Source organism: Scomber scombrus, chromosome 2 (genome assembly GCF_963691925.1).
Source record: "Scomber scombrus chromosome 2, fScoSco1.1, whole genome shotgun sequence".
NCBI classification, from domain to species: domain Eukaryota; kingdom Metazoa; phylum Chordata; class Actinopteri; order Scombriformes; family Scombridae; genus Scomber; species Scomber scombrus.
In genome coordinates, this window is record NC_084971.1 from 18248424 (window position 1) to 18263593 (window position 15170).

General features: G+C 39.4%; 1 protein-coding gene across 1 annotated transcript; it reads left to right on the forward strand.

Annotated features, from left to right (window-relative positions):
* Positions 1–5865: 5865 nt before the first annotated feature.
* On the forward strand, positions 5866–14497 carry melk (maternal embryonic leucine zipper kinase). The gene is given in 19 exon segments (XM_062429384.1): positions 5866–5917; positions 6154–6265; positions 6351–6436; positions 7331–7447; positions 7556–7699; positions 7888–7956; positions 8166–8258; positions 8485–8583; positions 8856–8924; positions 9238–9336; positions 9685–9771; positions 9960–10091; positions 10278–10442; positions 10607–10657; positions 10659–10899; positions 13091–13187; positions 13551–13707; positions 13787–13890; positions 13997–14497. Coding segments are annotated over 18 exon segments (2067 nt in total). The 5' UTR covers positions 5866–5917; positions 6154–6186; the 3' UTR covers positions 14175–14497.
* Positions 14498–15170: the final 673 nt, after the last annotated feature.

Below are 15170 nucleotides of genomic sequence, written 5' to 3' on the forward strand. Positions count from 1 at the left end.
TGGATTGAGGACAGGCTCCTGTAGTGTATAACAAAACTCATCCAAAACCAATATCTCTCCCTGTGAATCGTCATGCAAGATTGTGAGGCTTTGGACACACATCACTCTGGATCTTACTCTGGCTTCTTCATGCTTGTCTTGTTTTTCACTTTTCAAGTTGTCTGTTCAAGTTATGTTATTCCTCTTTTCATTTCATTGACAGTGGTTAGAGACAAAAGATTAAAAAAATCTATGCCAGTAGAAAAAAATCAGTAATCTGTTGTGGAAAAATATTCAAATTGATTCACAACAAAACAAACAAAACACAACAAAACACATGTAGAATGCCTTTTTATACGAGTGATTCAGTATCCCTTCATCAGTGATTCACACGTAAGTGATTCATAAATTACTGTAACTCCTTCTGGCCAGGAATCCGAACACCACAATGACACAATCCCAAATCTGCTGAGGTTATGGTAAAATTTGCATGAACATAAATGATTTGAAGACTTTCAAATACAGATAGGTGCAATAAATTCCCCTGGCTGAATGTTTCATTTCTGGGCAGAGGACTGTTTTAGTCATGTAAACACACAATGTAGCATAGCTTGCCTGGCGCTTTAACTTTCCACTGTTTTATGTTGGGGAGTGAAGAGCGATGAGAGTTGTAAATATCAGAAACTTCTTTAGCTGTCAACTGTAACGTAATGTTGTAGTGTGAGGATACATTTAGTGGGATGGAGGAGACATAATTTGATTTCCCTAAATGTAATGCGCCTCTTGCATGACGGTGCATCAGAAAACACAATTTAGATCTAGACATTTTGGGCTCAAATTACCACTTGATTGACACCGCAGCTGTTCACAACATGGGTGTGAAATTGCCAGAACGGAGAAATCCACAACTTCTTAAAGAATTTCTCTGTCTTTGCAATGGTGTATGCTTGTGTAGTTACACATATTTGCATGAGGACTCTACAAAGACATATGAGTCACATATTTGGGGATAAAGCACTATGAGGTAGCAGGTGCAATGCAATGCCTTTAATGCAAAGTGAATTAAACGGGTGACCATGAAAGCAGCATGAGTGAGACAGACAAGCAGACTGTGACCCATGTATGAACGCTGAAAGCAGCATGGAGAGAGATGACACCAGTGTATCATTTCTTTTTTTTAATTTTTTTTTTTAAAAGATTTTCTCTGGCATAGACGCCTTTATTTGAAAGTAGAGAGACAGGAAATTACGGGAGAGAGAGGGGGGTGTGACATGCAGAAAGGTCCGCCGGCCGGGAATCGAACCGGGGTCCGCTGCGTACATGGCATGCGCTCTAAACCACTCGACCACCTGCGCGCCCAGTGTATCATTTCTTATGCCTGTCTGTTTCTCTCTGTCTGTGTCTGTGTCTGAGTGTTTGGCTTTGTGCCCTCTGACCCCAGAAACAAGGGAGGTCACTGATGTACTACAACAAACACCATCACGAACTTGATGTGTACACACTGCACATCTAGACACACTTGATATATATGCTTCTTTTTTTCTCTCTCTCTCTCTGGCACACAGCCAGATCTAAGACGCCAGTCCCCTGCAGTGAATACCCGGTAGTCACGAAGCTATGACAAAGGCATTCTGGGAGCCTCCAAAAGTCTGTCAAGGTATACTGGGAATTCTGTCCAAGACAGGCGCTGTTAGGGCTAGAACGTCTGTTTTCCACTTGGACAGCTTAATAGCTGCCATGTCTGATCACACACACACACACACACGCACGCACGCACACGCACGCACGCACGCACATGCACGCACACACACACACACACACACACACACACACACACACACACACACACACACACACACACACACACACACACACTGTAAGTGTATGTGAGAGCATCTGGAAATGGCACAGCAAGCTCAAGACTTGTAAAAGTATACAGTCATATATGATGTACACAAACAACATAATACTTCCCCAGACCGAGAACATACATGTTAATCCTACAATACTGTATATAAACATAATGTGGTCAGGAGCTTTTCGTGCAGAGACATTGTCATTTAACTAAAGATGGCAAGTATACCCAACTGTTGTGATTTAGTGCAGAAGCTTATGTGAAACTAACTCGCACATTAATTTAGGCTGGCGAGGGCCATGGAAGGGCCTGTTCTGTCTGTTAAAACCATTTACTGTCTCAGAACTTGCCCTCAAAATCATTACAGCCATTTATATTTTTATTCATGAGAGGGGGGAAAAGATTTCCTCTTGACTTGCATCTTATAAAAGGACTGAAAAAGGGAACACCCACAATTTATGTTACAGTATGCTACAGCACATTGAATATATGTTTTAATGTGCAGTAAGTGTGAGCTCATGCAGATTTGGGAATGTAGGAGCCCTTACTTATAGATTCATAAAAGTAAGGCCTGAAGCAGTTCTTTTGTTCAATTGCCTGCCTGAGAATCCACCACATGTGGCTGTTTAAAATAAGTTTGAGCCAGTGTTTCTATGTAATGTCCATAATTGACATTGATGTGCGTGTGTCTTTCGATTTTCTTCTCTCCTTCTCCTCTCTTTTCCTCCAGATGTGGGTTGTTTGATGTCCCCCTGTCTCGTCCTGGCCAGCTGCCCCAGAAACCAAATGAAGGGTTCTGTCATCCTGCTGACACCTGGACATCCCCTAACCACCAGTTACTTCCCTAACGACCAACTCCTTCCCTAACTGCCATGAGAAACAAAGGACGACCACCGATCCATCACTGAAATTCCTCTGCAGCTTTCTGTCCTCGTTAAGTAAGTGTCAGGATGAATTTTTTTTACTCAGTGAACAAAGACTAGTTGAATTTTACAGGCACAGTGCAGGACTGGGATGACCTTTTGTGTGACCTTTTAACTGGCAGAATTGTTTATAGGATATGATTTGGTTTAAAGATTATCTGTCTGTGATTGTAAAGACAACTGCAGTGAATTTTATTGTACTTATTCTTTTGATGGAGGACAATATGACATGTGACATTTACAGCAACAAAAATAAAACCTTTAACAGTGAGAGTGGTTGTATACAGTCATTACAAAGGGCTAACAAGTAGGCAAAGGTCTGTTAAGATGCATTCAGGGGTCCCTGAGCTCACCTCTCACCTTTCCTAATTACAGGTTTGAGACTTATGCAGGTGAAGACACACACACACACACACACACACACACACACACACACACACACACACACACACACACACACACACACACACACACACACACACACACACACACACACACACACACACCTTCTGACACCATAAATACACCTATCTGGTCAGCACATACCTACAGGGTCAAGCATGACAGTTTACAAATTGCGACACACTGGATGCTTTTCATCCCACAGGCTGTGTATACCTGCCCATGAAAGCACATGAAAGTATGTTTGCAGGGAAATTCCAGCACTATCCACTATCTTTGAGAAATGTGTGACCATCCATGTGCCATTTGCTAGAATTGTTTGCTTTGTTGTCGTTACTTCATAAAGCAATGTTGCATAGAGGGTGCCCACAAAGGGTATAGTCGTTTATACAGCATGTGCACTCATATGACTCATATCACTTTTTTCCCTCATCTTTGTCTATGACTTTTGCATCACTTAACTCTCAAATGTGCATCTGTATATTATAACAGTCACGAGGGTCATTCACTGCATGTCTTCTTTTACTTTGGACACATTTTGATGATAATAATGATATTAAACATAAAGTCACTTATTAGCTGTTAACGTGTTGCTTATTGTTACTTCACTTGGATGTTGGAGCTCAGCTATGTAGTGTGTTGTATGTGCAGTTTTCACATTAAACTCCTGAAGAGGGAACGTTTGACTGTGCTCATTTTAAGGTATGATTTGTTACATCACAACTGGTTTGGAGCCAGCCGTAAGTCCAGTTTGAAACTTACACAGCCTTTAGTGCAAAAGCCTTAAAAGCCTTTAGTGCAAATACACAGTGAATGGACCTCTCAGTCCTGAATGCTGGATGCAAGAAGTGTGCAAGTAGGACACTTCTTGCTGTTTGATTAATATTTGAATATGAATATTTATATATACATAGATTCTATTTTCATTGCAGAAGAGTAAGTAGAACTAATTTAAGAGTTCCTGAATAACTTTTGTATAAAAGCCCTGTCAAGAACAGTTGATTATTTCAAGCCGAGTATTTTTATATATCTTCCTGTTAAAGTTACCTCTTCTTCCTCATCTCAAAATTTATGAACACAGAGAAACTTTCCCATTTGACAGATAAACATTAAAACAGCCTTAAAATGTCAAACTCATTCAATCCAATTCAATTCAGGAAGAAAAACATATTTTTGAGCGGAGTAATTAGGTATGGAAGTGAAATGTATTTGTGCCTTTCAGGGACTTCACAAATAGCAAAAAATATAGGTGATAGTTATAGGCTAGGCAATTTTAGCATACATATTACAAAATAAATAAAGAGAAATAGAACATGTAAAACATAGAGAAATAAAATAAAATGTACAGGTAATACAATCAAAACATACATGTAAAGGAGTGGACTAGCACAGAGAGATAAAACAAAATAAGAATAGAACAACATAAAATCATAATAAAGTCTGAACAGGTGAGTTCAGGGCCTCCCCCCCTTTTTTTAGTGGAGGGGGAACCTGTAACTGAGTTTTTTAACATTGCAATATTAACATTTTACTTAAGTAAACAATCTGAATACTTCTTTCAGCACCATCCATTCAAAAGCATGGTGAAGTGGGCATGCATTTTCATGTCACAGAACCTGAAATGTACTTCATTATGTCACGTAATACACATGATAATGGGGAGTGTTGCATCTCTGTAAATTAAAGAGTACGATCTCGACCTGCTCTATGTGAAAAGTGCCCCAAGATACCTTTGACTTGATTTGACTTGGCATATATTGCAACATGTGATTTTTTTTAAAAGAAGTTTTTTCCCTGATTAATTCAAGTTTTTTTTCTTTCATGTTATACATAGACAGGGTTGATTACTTTGAAAATGTAATAGGTTACAGATTACTTGGTACCCTATTTAAAATGTAATAAGTAATGTAACTATTTAAATTACTTAATCAAAGTAATGTAATTTATTCCTTTTGATTACTTTTATAATTTTCTAGCAAATGTTTCGGCTGTTAGGGTAAGTGTACCTATTAAGTGCAGGTGTTTTTCGTGATTACTAACATGGTTTAGAAGGTAGATCATTTCTTATAAAGCAAGATTTATCTCTCATTTGAAAATGTGTTCATTAGCTCATGTAGATTTTTATATATAATAAGATAGAAGATATTTTATGAAAAAGTAAAAGATCTGACATGGGCTTAATAATTGGTACTTGTGACACCATTTAAGCCTATGTATGTTCCAAATAAGCCCATATCATCATTTATTTACAAAAATATATATTTTAAGAAATTATTGTTTTCAAACAATTAAAAAGAGCAATATATTTATTAAGTAACATATTAAATATTTAAAAAATATATCCTAAAGGTCTGACTTCAGATGTAACCCCCTTTGACATCATCAACATTTTCATAAGTAACTATAATTTAATTAGACGTTTTTTTCAGTAACTATAACGGATTATAGATGCATTTATTTTGTAATCAAATTACGTAACGTTGTTACATGTAATTAGTTACTTCCCAACACTGTACATAGGATGTAGTGTAGGCCATGTGTGGTTGTGTGGCGGCAGTGCTTTTTATTTCATTTTAGGGCTGCAGTACCACTGTTCACCAGATGGGGGTGCACAATGACCCCACCGGAAGGAGGAAATGCAGTTGACGTAGATGTCACGTGTGAAATTCAAATTTGAGTAACAAAACATCTACAGAGCTCCTCCCGATGGCACCCGGCATCTAACTGGCTAAACTACAGACTTTTCATACAAAATCAGGTAAGCTCCTAAAGTCGATAAGCGTCATTCAGTCAGTTTGTAGCTTTTTACTAACGTTACTTGTATTACTTTTTGGTAGTTTTAACGACTTTTGTTAGCTGAAGCTAGTTCGCCAGATTATAGCGACTAACGGACTTGGGTTGAATATGAAGCTAACTTAATTCTGTCTTTTCTAGTTTAGTTTTTTTTATCCACGAGTGCTTCTGTGGTGTTTCAGGCCGTTTTTTGTCTCCCAGGGAGGGTTACGTTGTTAGGCTGAGGCAGGGAGGATGCCCGTGGAAAGGACTGAGCCCCGTTGGGCCGACGAGCTCCACGAGTACTATGAGGTGTATGACACCATCGGCTCAGGTAATGTGTGTTTGTGTGTAAAACAGCGTTGCAAGTGCCATACCGTCTGTGCTATTGTTTCTTACAAATTATATGTTTTTTTCAGGTGGTTTTGCTAAAGTGAAGCTAGGTCGGCACATCCTGACAGGAGAAAAAGTTGCCATTAAAATCATGAACAAGAAGGATCTAGGGGTGAGTCTAAAAAATATCATTTCCTCTATTTAGACGTTTTCTACTGTGGATGTTTGCTTTAACACAGCACAAGACAACAGAAGTCATTAAAATAAATCTTCACTTTCAAGCAGCAACTAACTATATATTTCATGATCAACAACCACTTCAGGCGGTACAATTTGTGCCGAGTAAAAGGTCCATAAAATGACCATCACAAGTTACCACACCCTAAAATGATGAATTCCCAAAGTGAGGGAACAGCAACCAAAATGTTCAAAGGTCTGGAGTGATGTAAGGAAAAGCAAGAAAATGCTCAAGTTGAGAGGGCGTTATTACAGTCTTAAACATTTAATCAAATTTCAGAACTGTCTTAGACTGACTTGCAGCTTGCCAATTAATCTTTCACACTTGCTTGCCACTATCCCTACCTTTTTTGTTTCACTATTGTTTATTTTGGTCTGCTTTTTCTTTCACAAAGTTTTTGAAGATTTTCTAATTTATTTTATATGTTTCATAAACATCATATAATAAATATATAGAAATTATTTAGCAAATTAAATGCTAAACAAAAACACTTATGCAGTCACAAAGCACTTTAGTAACACCTGTGCAATCTAATGCAAACCAGACCCTTATGTATGTCAACTGGGTGGACAAAATATTAGGAACACTTTTCAATAGGCACTCCAGTAGACCAATAACCAGTATGACCGTGATAATAATATAATAGAGTTGAATTATGGCCTTTCTGACAATGTCAACAAAAATTGAAAAGGTATAAGCTTTGTGAAAGTTGAATTTATGGCAGAGCTGTTGTATTGGATTGCATTATATTGTACATGTGTTATTAATTAAGTGCTTGGTGAGTGTACATAGAGACAAAATAAAAAATAATATCATTGCTGTCCCCAGGACGACCTGCCCCGCGTGAAGGTAGAGATTGAGGCCATGAAGAACTTGAGTCATCAGCACATTTGTCGTCTCTACCAGGTCATAGAGACCTCCACCCAGATCTTCATGATTCTTGAGGTAAGCACACACGCACACAGAGAACATGTGTAACTGTGGATGTAACACTGTCATGTTCGTTCATTTGGCTTCTTTGTCTTCCACTATCCTTTGGTTCATCTCTCACAGTACTGTCCAGGAGGGGAGTTGTTCGACTATATCATAGCAAAGGACCGTCTGTCAGAGGAGGAGACCAGGGTGTTTTTCAGGCAGATTGTGTCTGCGTTGGCATACGTTCACAGCCAGGGCTATGCACACAGAGACCTAAAACCGGTAAAAACAGCTACTGCTTGCATGTGAAAGATTGAGTGAGAGGAAAAAACAGGTTTCAGCTTCTGTGAGAGAGAGAGATGGATTGTACAATATTTATTATGAAGTTGTTTTTGTTTCTCTGTGCATTTTATTACACATGAGTCTAACATCTGCTCCAATTTTTGTCCCTCTGAACTTTCCTCAACTAGGAAAACCTCTTGATAGATGAAGACCACAACTTGAAGCTAATAGACTTTGGCTTGTGTGCCAAACCCAAGGTACATCACAACATCTTAAGTCTAAAAAATATGGAGTGTTTAAGCTGTCATATTGGCTACTCAGTCTTGATTATTTCTGTTTTATCGGTAATGTCTTAGATTGTACAGGTCTAACAGATAGAAGATGATACCTGAAGAAAGTGTGCTCATACACATTGAATAGTGCATATAAACATGATATGTACATGTATTTTATTTTTGTCTTCTAGGGAGGTCTCAGTTATGAACTGATGACATGTTGTGGGAGCCCTGCTTATGCTGCTCCTGAACTTATCCAGGGAAAAGCATATATTGGTTCAGAGGTGAGAGGTGCATGTTGAATGATATTTTGAACTTTTGAGCCCAATGGGGGAACAATTGCAATTTTGTTTTTATTTAAAATTCACAAAACTTGAATTTGTTTTCACTGAGTCATGATTACTGCCCTGTTCCGCAATTCAGCTTTTTCATGGTGTCTTGATCATATTCGCTGGTGTATGACTGAAATCCTTGAAGTTGAAATATTGCTGTGTGATGTGTAACCTCCAGGCTGATGTGTGGAGTATGGGAGTGCTGCTTTTCGCTCTGCTCTGTGGATACCTGCCCTTCGATGACGACAACTGCATGGTCCTCTATAGGAAAATTTCCGTAAGAGTTCTGTTGTGTGTATGAGCACACATCTCAGAAAATGTCTTTTTTGAATTTCTTAACCCCAGCTAGGTTTTTCTAAATTAAGCCTAAATATCTTGTGGCCCTTCCTAACAGCTGTCATGAGGTGTTACAGTAGTCACATTCACTATTGTAATAATACCAGCTGAGAAAATCCAAAAACCAGACAAGTCTTAGGTTTGTTTCTGTGTTTTAGTGCATTACTGTTTAATAATATGTTAATGTATGTGTGTTTTTTTTTTTATCTTTAGAGAGGTAAATACGACAATCCTCAGTGGCTCTCTCCAGGTAGCATCCTCCTCCTCAACCAAATGATGCAGGTATATATTCATCATTTATAAATATATATATATCATATATTTATACATTGCCCGCTGTGCCGCTTTCTCTTCATGGTTTTTCATTGTTTCACAGAAACTAGTACAGTAGAACTCATTGGGGATCTGTCTCATAGATTTTCCATTTAAAAAGGAGAGAAATGGTGTTGAACTCATAATAAAGGTTAAAAACATTGTACACAATTGGAACATGATTTCTTTCTTTCTTCTACAATATGTACAATATATATTGTAGACATAACTGCGAAGTGTGTAGTCTCCATATTGAGGTGTAGTTTCTGTGTGTGTCCTCTAGGTGGACCCCAAGCGGCGTATTACTGTCAGACAGTTGCTGAACCATCCCTGGGTGATGAGAGACTACAACAGCCCTGTGGAGTGGTACAGCAGGCAGCCGGTACAAACACACACACACACACACTCACACATACATGCATAAACATCTAGGTACAATTGTACAACCATAAACATGTAAGCAGCATTTAACTTCAGGCAGTGTGTTGTCTGTTTTATTTAAGAAAATAGATTTTAAATTTCAAACTGCCATTGAAATGAGTGAAATAGATTTTTGTGAGTTTTTGTCAATTTGCTCCAATTTCCATTTAAGTATTTTTCTGGAAAGAAATTCCTTTATTCTTAAACTGAATATTATTTGAGAATAATTTATTGCTCACACATAAACACTGTGAAAAGAAGTGTGTCTTGCATTTTTTGTGAATATATGGTGGTTCTTTCTTTTTTGTAGCTTGGTCATATTGATGAGGACTGTATCACTGAGATGGCCGTCAACATGAAACGATCCAGAGAGAGCACCACAGCGCTGGTCAAGGAGGTATGTTCCAGTTTGGCTGCACGTTTCAGTCTTAGCATTAAATGTTTATTATGCTAATCAGTTCATCCTCAACTGATTTTGTTGTGTTTTTGATGCAGAAATCATTTTCATATCCTTTTAATGTGTAAATATGATATTTTACATAGTGTCTGTTAGATATACATACTAATACACCTTCACTCTCTCAGTGGCGGTATGACCAGATCACAGCCACCTACCTGCTGTTGCTGTCAAAGAAGCAGAGGGGCAAGCCAGTCCGCCTGCGCCCTGAGCCAACTGGCCGTGAGGATTCCAGATCTCCACTACACAGAGGATTACAGGTTGGACTGGGGACGACAACTCCCACAATTCTCTGTTCTCTGTCTTTATAGAGCTGGATGTTCTGGCTCCATCATGAGCATTTATGACTTTATCCTGTAACCTTCCATACTTTAGTTAATTTAACTTTTCAACTGATCTTTTTGTCTTACTTGTTTTTTTCCTTTTATTTTTCTGTTGGTCTCCAGACTAAAGAAACCCTTCACTTCAGCGAAGATGAAGATGCTGTGATTGTAGGTTCTCTGGACTTTTGCTCAGAATACATTGATGATTGCCCGTGGGTTTCTGGCACACAACATACACCCCAAGGGGTTAGAAGTCGGCCAGAAAGAACCACGAACAACAAAGAAACGGTGTGTGGACGTTGGGACAAATGTGTTTTTGCCGTCTGTCTATCACAGAGTTTGAGAAACATGTTTTAATTAAGAATTTCTATTTAGGCTTGTACCAGCAGGGGAGAGGGACCACGACTATTCTAGGGAAATACTCATACCACATTTATGTCTTATTCCTTAAGTTACTGGCATCTCCATTGGTGGAGAGAAGATGTGCTTACAGCCCGACCCCAGAGAGGGGGGCGAGCGACAATACAGCATCGCCAAGGGCGGAGGGACGGAGACCAAGAGCGAACAAGTGAGAACAAGGAGAATATTGCTGTGCAGGAGAAAGATGTTGAAATATTTGTGTTACCTCTTCCTCGAACTCCTGCGTCCAGTAAGAAGAATGCACGCCCCAACAAGAATGTGTTGACCACACCAAACCAAAACGCTTACGTCAATGACAACAAGACAAATGCACTCACACCTAAGGGTAAGAATAACTTCTCTATCTCTTGACAAATAGCAGAAATGAATGCTGAGCTTTACTCTGTCTTGTAGATTGATTGTATACTGTAATTGTTTTCTGCTCCAAGCACGGGCTTGGAGAGCAATCTATTTGATTATTTGCATTAGTCAACTGCCCCTCTCCACATTTCCCTCTTTCATTTATTTATCTGACCCCCTCTCTCCCTCTCTCTCTCTCACTCTCTCTCTCTCTCTCTCTCTCTCTCTCTCTCTCTCTCTCTCTCTCTCTCTCTCTCTCTCTCTCTCTCTCTCTCTCTCTCTCTCTCTCTCTCTCTCTCTCTCTCTCTCTCTCTCTCTCTCTGTCTCATGCAACTCTCATAATCACAAGTGCCACATCCACATGCCACGCATTTGCAAGTAAATTGTCTTCTGGTAATAAACTCGTTTATTGGGCCTGGGTTTTTTTTTAACCCAAAGCCACTCATATTTCTATGATTTAGCTGTCATTACGACACTGAAAATGGACACAGGCCCCCCCCCCCTCTCTCTCTCACACACACACACACACACACACACACACACACACACACACACACACACACACACACACACACACACACACACACAAACACACACACACACAATTAACACTGTCAACTCAAAGGTGAGGTTATTATCAGGAAGCTAATTCTATTCACTTATCTATAAATAAAGGACACCAATATAAATGGAGAATCATTAAAGTCATAATTGTTTGTCAAAGTGAATTCTGTGCTCAGATGTCCAGTGTCATTATTTTCTGCTATAAACTGGAGCACAAGCCGGCTAACACACTGCAGCTGACCTAGTTGATGTTAAACCTTTGGAATCTGGTTTGGTCCTTCTCTTTATCTGGGCTCCTGCTCTCTAAGCTCCCGTACTGACATACTTGTCCACACACACACACACACACACACACACACACACACACACACACACACACACACACACACACACACACACACACACACACACACACACACACACACACACACACACACACACACACACACACACACACACACACAGTGGTCTATGTGTGTCTGTCCCTAGGTGTGTGCTGTGACAGGTGTAGCTGTTTTTTGTCCTCTGCTCACTGTCCTGCGTGGGCTGTAGGGACATGTGTTCTCATGCCACTAAAGCATAGCTCTCTTTTTGTGTGTGTCAGACTACTTGTCTTCGTGTATACTATGCTTTTGTGTTCACAAGTCCAATGTCAAAGCCAGCCAGATCTCTGCCTAAGAACAAAGAGTTCCACACAGTATTCCCCTTTTTATTTTATTTTCAGTGGCTTTAAGGTTGGAAAAAAACATCTTGTTCTTCTTGTCAGGAATCAGGACAGTATCATATAGTTTTTGTGTCAGCTTTTTTCCAACTCAAAGCCATGTGATGCCAAGTGACACTTGAGCCCTTTTCAGACATGCACCGCTTTACCTGATTATGTTTGAATGTTAACAGTCACAACAGCAATCTTACTAGGTTGTACCTTGTTACATTTCCATAAGATTTTCCACACAGCACAAGTCTGAATTGAATGCCATCAGATTAACGTAAAGAGCACAGCTGCAGGTTGAACATGCAGAGAAAGAGATTAAATGTGTGGTGCAGCTGAGGGTAAATCGGTTAAAAAGGCCTCAGCACAAAAATAATCAAACCAGTGCACTCTATATATTTTCAATTTTCATTCATGTCAACCAACTGAATGGATGAATAAATGAATATCCAGAAAAAAGCTTTACAGAGCATATGAGCAAATACTGTAGAAATTAAATGAGAATCACAACTTAACTTCTACTGTTGGACTTTATAAAATAGGCACTAAAATTCTAGAATTTATGATCAAATTGATGCCAAAATGTATAAGTGGATTCACTGTGAGAAGAATTTTTTAACTTAACTCTGCTCTCTCGTGCATTTGTGTAAACGTTTGTCATGTTTGAATTAAGCCATAATGAATATTAACACAAGACACCTACAGTATGTCGGAATGACAAAAAGATTGATTAATCCAGCAATGCTGTTCTGTGTCTGAAACGGACTTTAGTGAAATATTCAAAACCAACACGCTGTTTTTGATTTTCAGTGACTCACCAATAGTCCGTGGGCTTTAAGAAGTGATCTATTATGTCTATGTTCACTTCTCTAAACTCAAGTGTGTGTGTGTATGTGTGTTGTAGGTGGAGGCAGTGCCTCCAAAGAGCCCACTAAGAAGAGAATAGCAGAGAACAAGGAGCCAGCAAACATTGATATAATGACCTTCAGTCCTGAGCGAAGGTGAGTGAATGGGGTACAGGATGGATGGAGTTTGTGAGATAAATGAGATGGAGTCAGATGTGTGGAAAAGAAATGTTTGGGGTACTGAATAGGGTGAATATGGACACTGGCAAGACAAGAGAGAGGCTAAACTTCATGTTTAGGTTTGCTGGACTATGGTCTCAAGAGACTGAACCACAAAGTTGCTCTCTTATTTGAAGCCGAATTGAATCAGATAATCACCTAAATGATGAAAGAGTTGAACAGAAATGGTAAACAGCAGGAGAGTGACACGTCATGTCAAGTACTGAAATATTGGACATGTGATTTAGCTGGAGGGACAGGTAAAAGTTCTTTACCTCTGAGACCCTGTTTGCTTCCCAGATCTCGGTCTCTGGACATGGCTGGTATGGGAGACAGCGGGAAAAAGAAAAGAGGTGGGAAGATGTTTGGTTCTCTGGAGAGAGGCTTGGACAAGGTTATAACCATGCTCACTCCCAGCAAGAGGCGAGCCCTGCGAGACGGCCCACGGAAGATCAAGGTATGTGCAAACACCTTGTCTTGTCATGTATTCTGTGGCACACACAGCTTTTCTGATGAGCGTATATGTCTTCCTATAGGCTCTGTACAACGTTACTCTAACAAGTCAGACCAACCCAGACCAGATCCTTAATCAGATCCTCTCCATCCTGCCCGAGAAAAACGTTGATTTCACACAGAAAGGGTAAGATGACCCGTCTTATCTTCTTCTCCCCCTCTCTGTCCAGACTACAAATCCCATGATTGAATTGTAATGTTTCCATGTTGTTTTTCTTTGTGCTTTAATTTAGGTACACCCTGAAATGCCGGACCTGGGGAGACTTTGGTAAGGTGAACATGATGTTTGAGCTGGAGGTGTGCCTGCTGCAGAGGCCAGAGGTTGTTGGGATCCGCCGCCAGAGGCTGAAAGGGGATGCCTGGGTCTACAAGCACCTGGTGGAAGACATCCTCTCCACATTCAGAATCTAAACAATGATGGGTCAGCACTTTCCTGGAGACGACCGCTTCTTCTCCAGAATATTTTGGATACCGGCCTTTTTGTGTCAGTGACATGAAACTGCTTTCCTTTCAGTGTCCAGAAGTGAAGGATGATTGATAACTGACTGATGCGGCTCATTCTTAGCATTAGTGATCAATCCTTTTGTTATTCTTAGTGAATTGCTAAAATTGTTCTTAGGCCAGCCGACAATTCCCAGAATACATGTTACAGTAAATGTATGAACATTTCATGTACAGTAAATCTTGTTATATGTAGAATATTGTTTTACTTCAGTTATTCATGAATATTAAAGGACGACTTAACAGATTTTCAAGTCGATTCCTATGGTTCTAATGTGGGTAGGATAGATATATATATGTATATATATATACACACACACTTTTGACTGGTACTGTGTATATATATATGTCTGTCTTCTCTGTTATAAAAATCCCTCTTCATCCAGCTGCAAAAGTCTTTATAGGTCTGCCTTAGACTACAAACTACATTTCATTTTCCGTGGTGGTGCCCTCAAGGATAGTCAAAGGTGGGTCTTCCAAAACAGTCTACAATGTTATACTAGATATAGAACAAGGCAGTCATATAACTAAGTACTTAAAAAATATCAATATATTTGGAAGAAAACTAGTTTTATGATACATGGCTGAATATCTTGCTGTGGAATCGGACACAACAGTCGAGGAGGAAGTGACCCCAAGACCAACTTTACAGTGGTAGCATAGATGTCCTCTGGTATGCAGCACAAAAAAGAAGACCAGCATGAATACATTTTGGTAATGAAAAAAGACGTAATTAAACACAGTACGGGGTCGTGTGTTGTCTTCATTGTTTAACCACCACCATTGCAGTCAGCTTTACCTGTTCATGATTCATTCAGTGTTCATTGTTCAGAAGGTTATTACCAGGAGCCAAATTATTCACAAAAGCGTCTTCAAAACAAACAGACCTAGTGATTAAATTCTTAC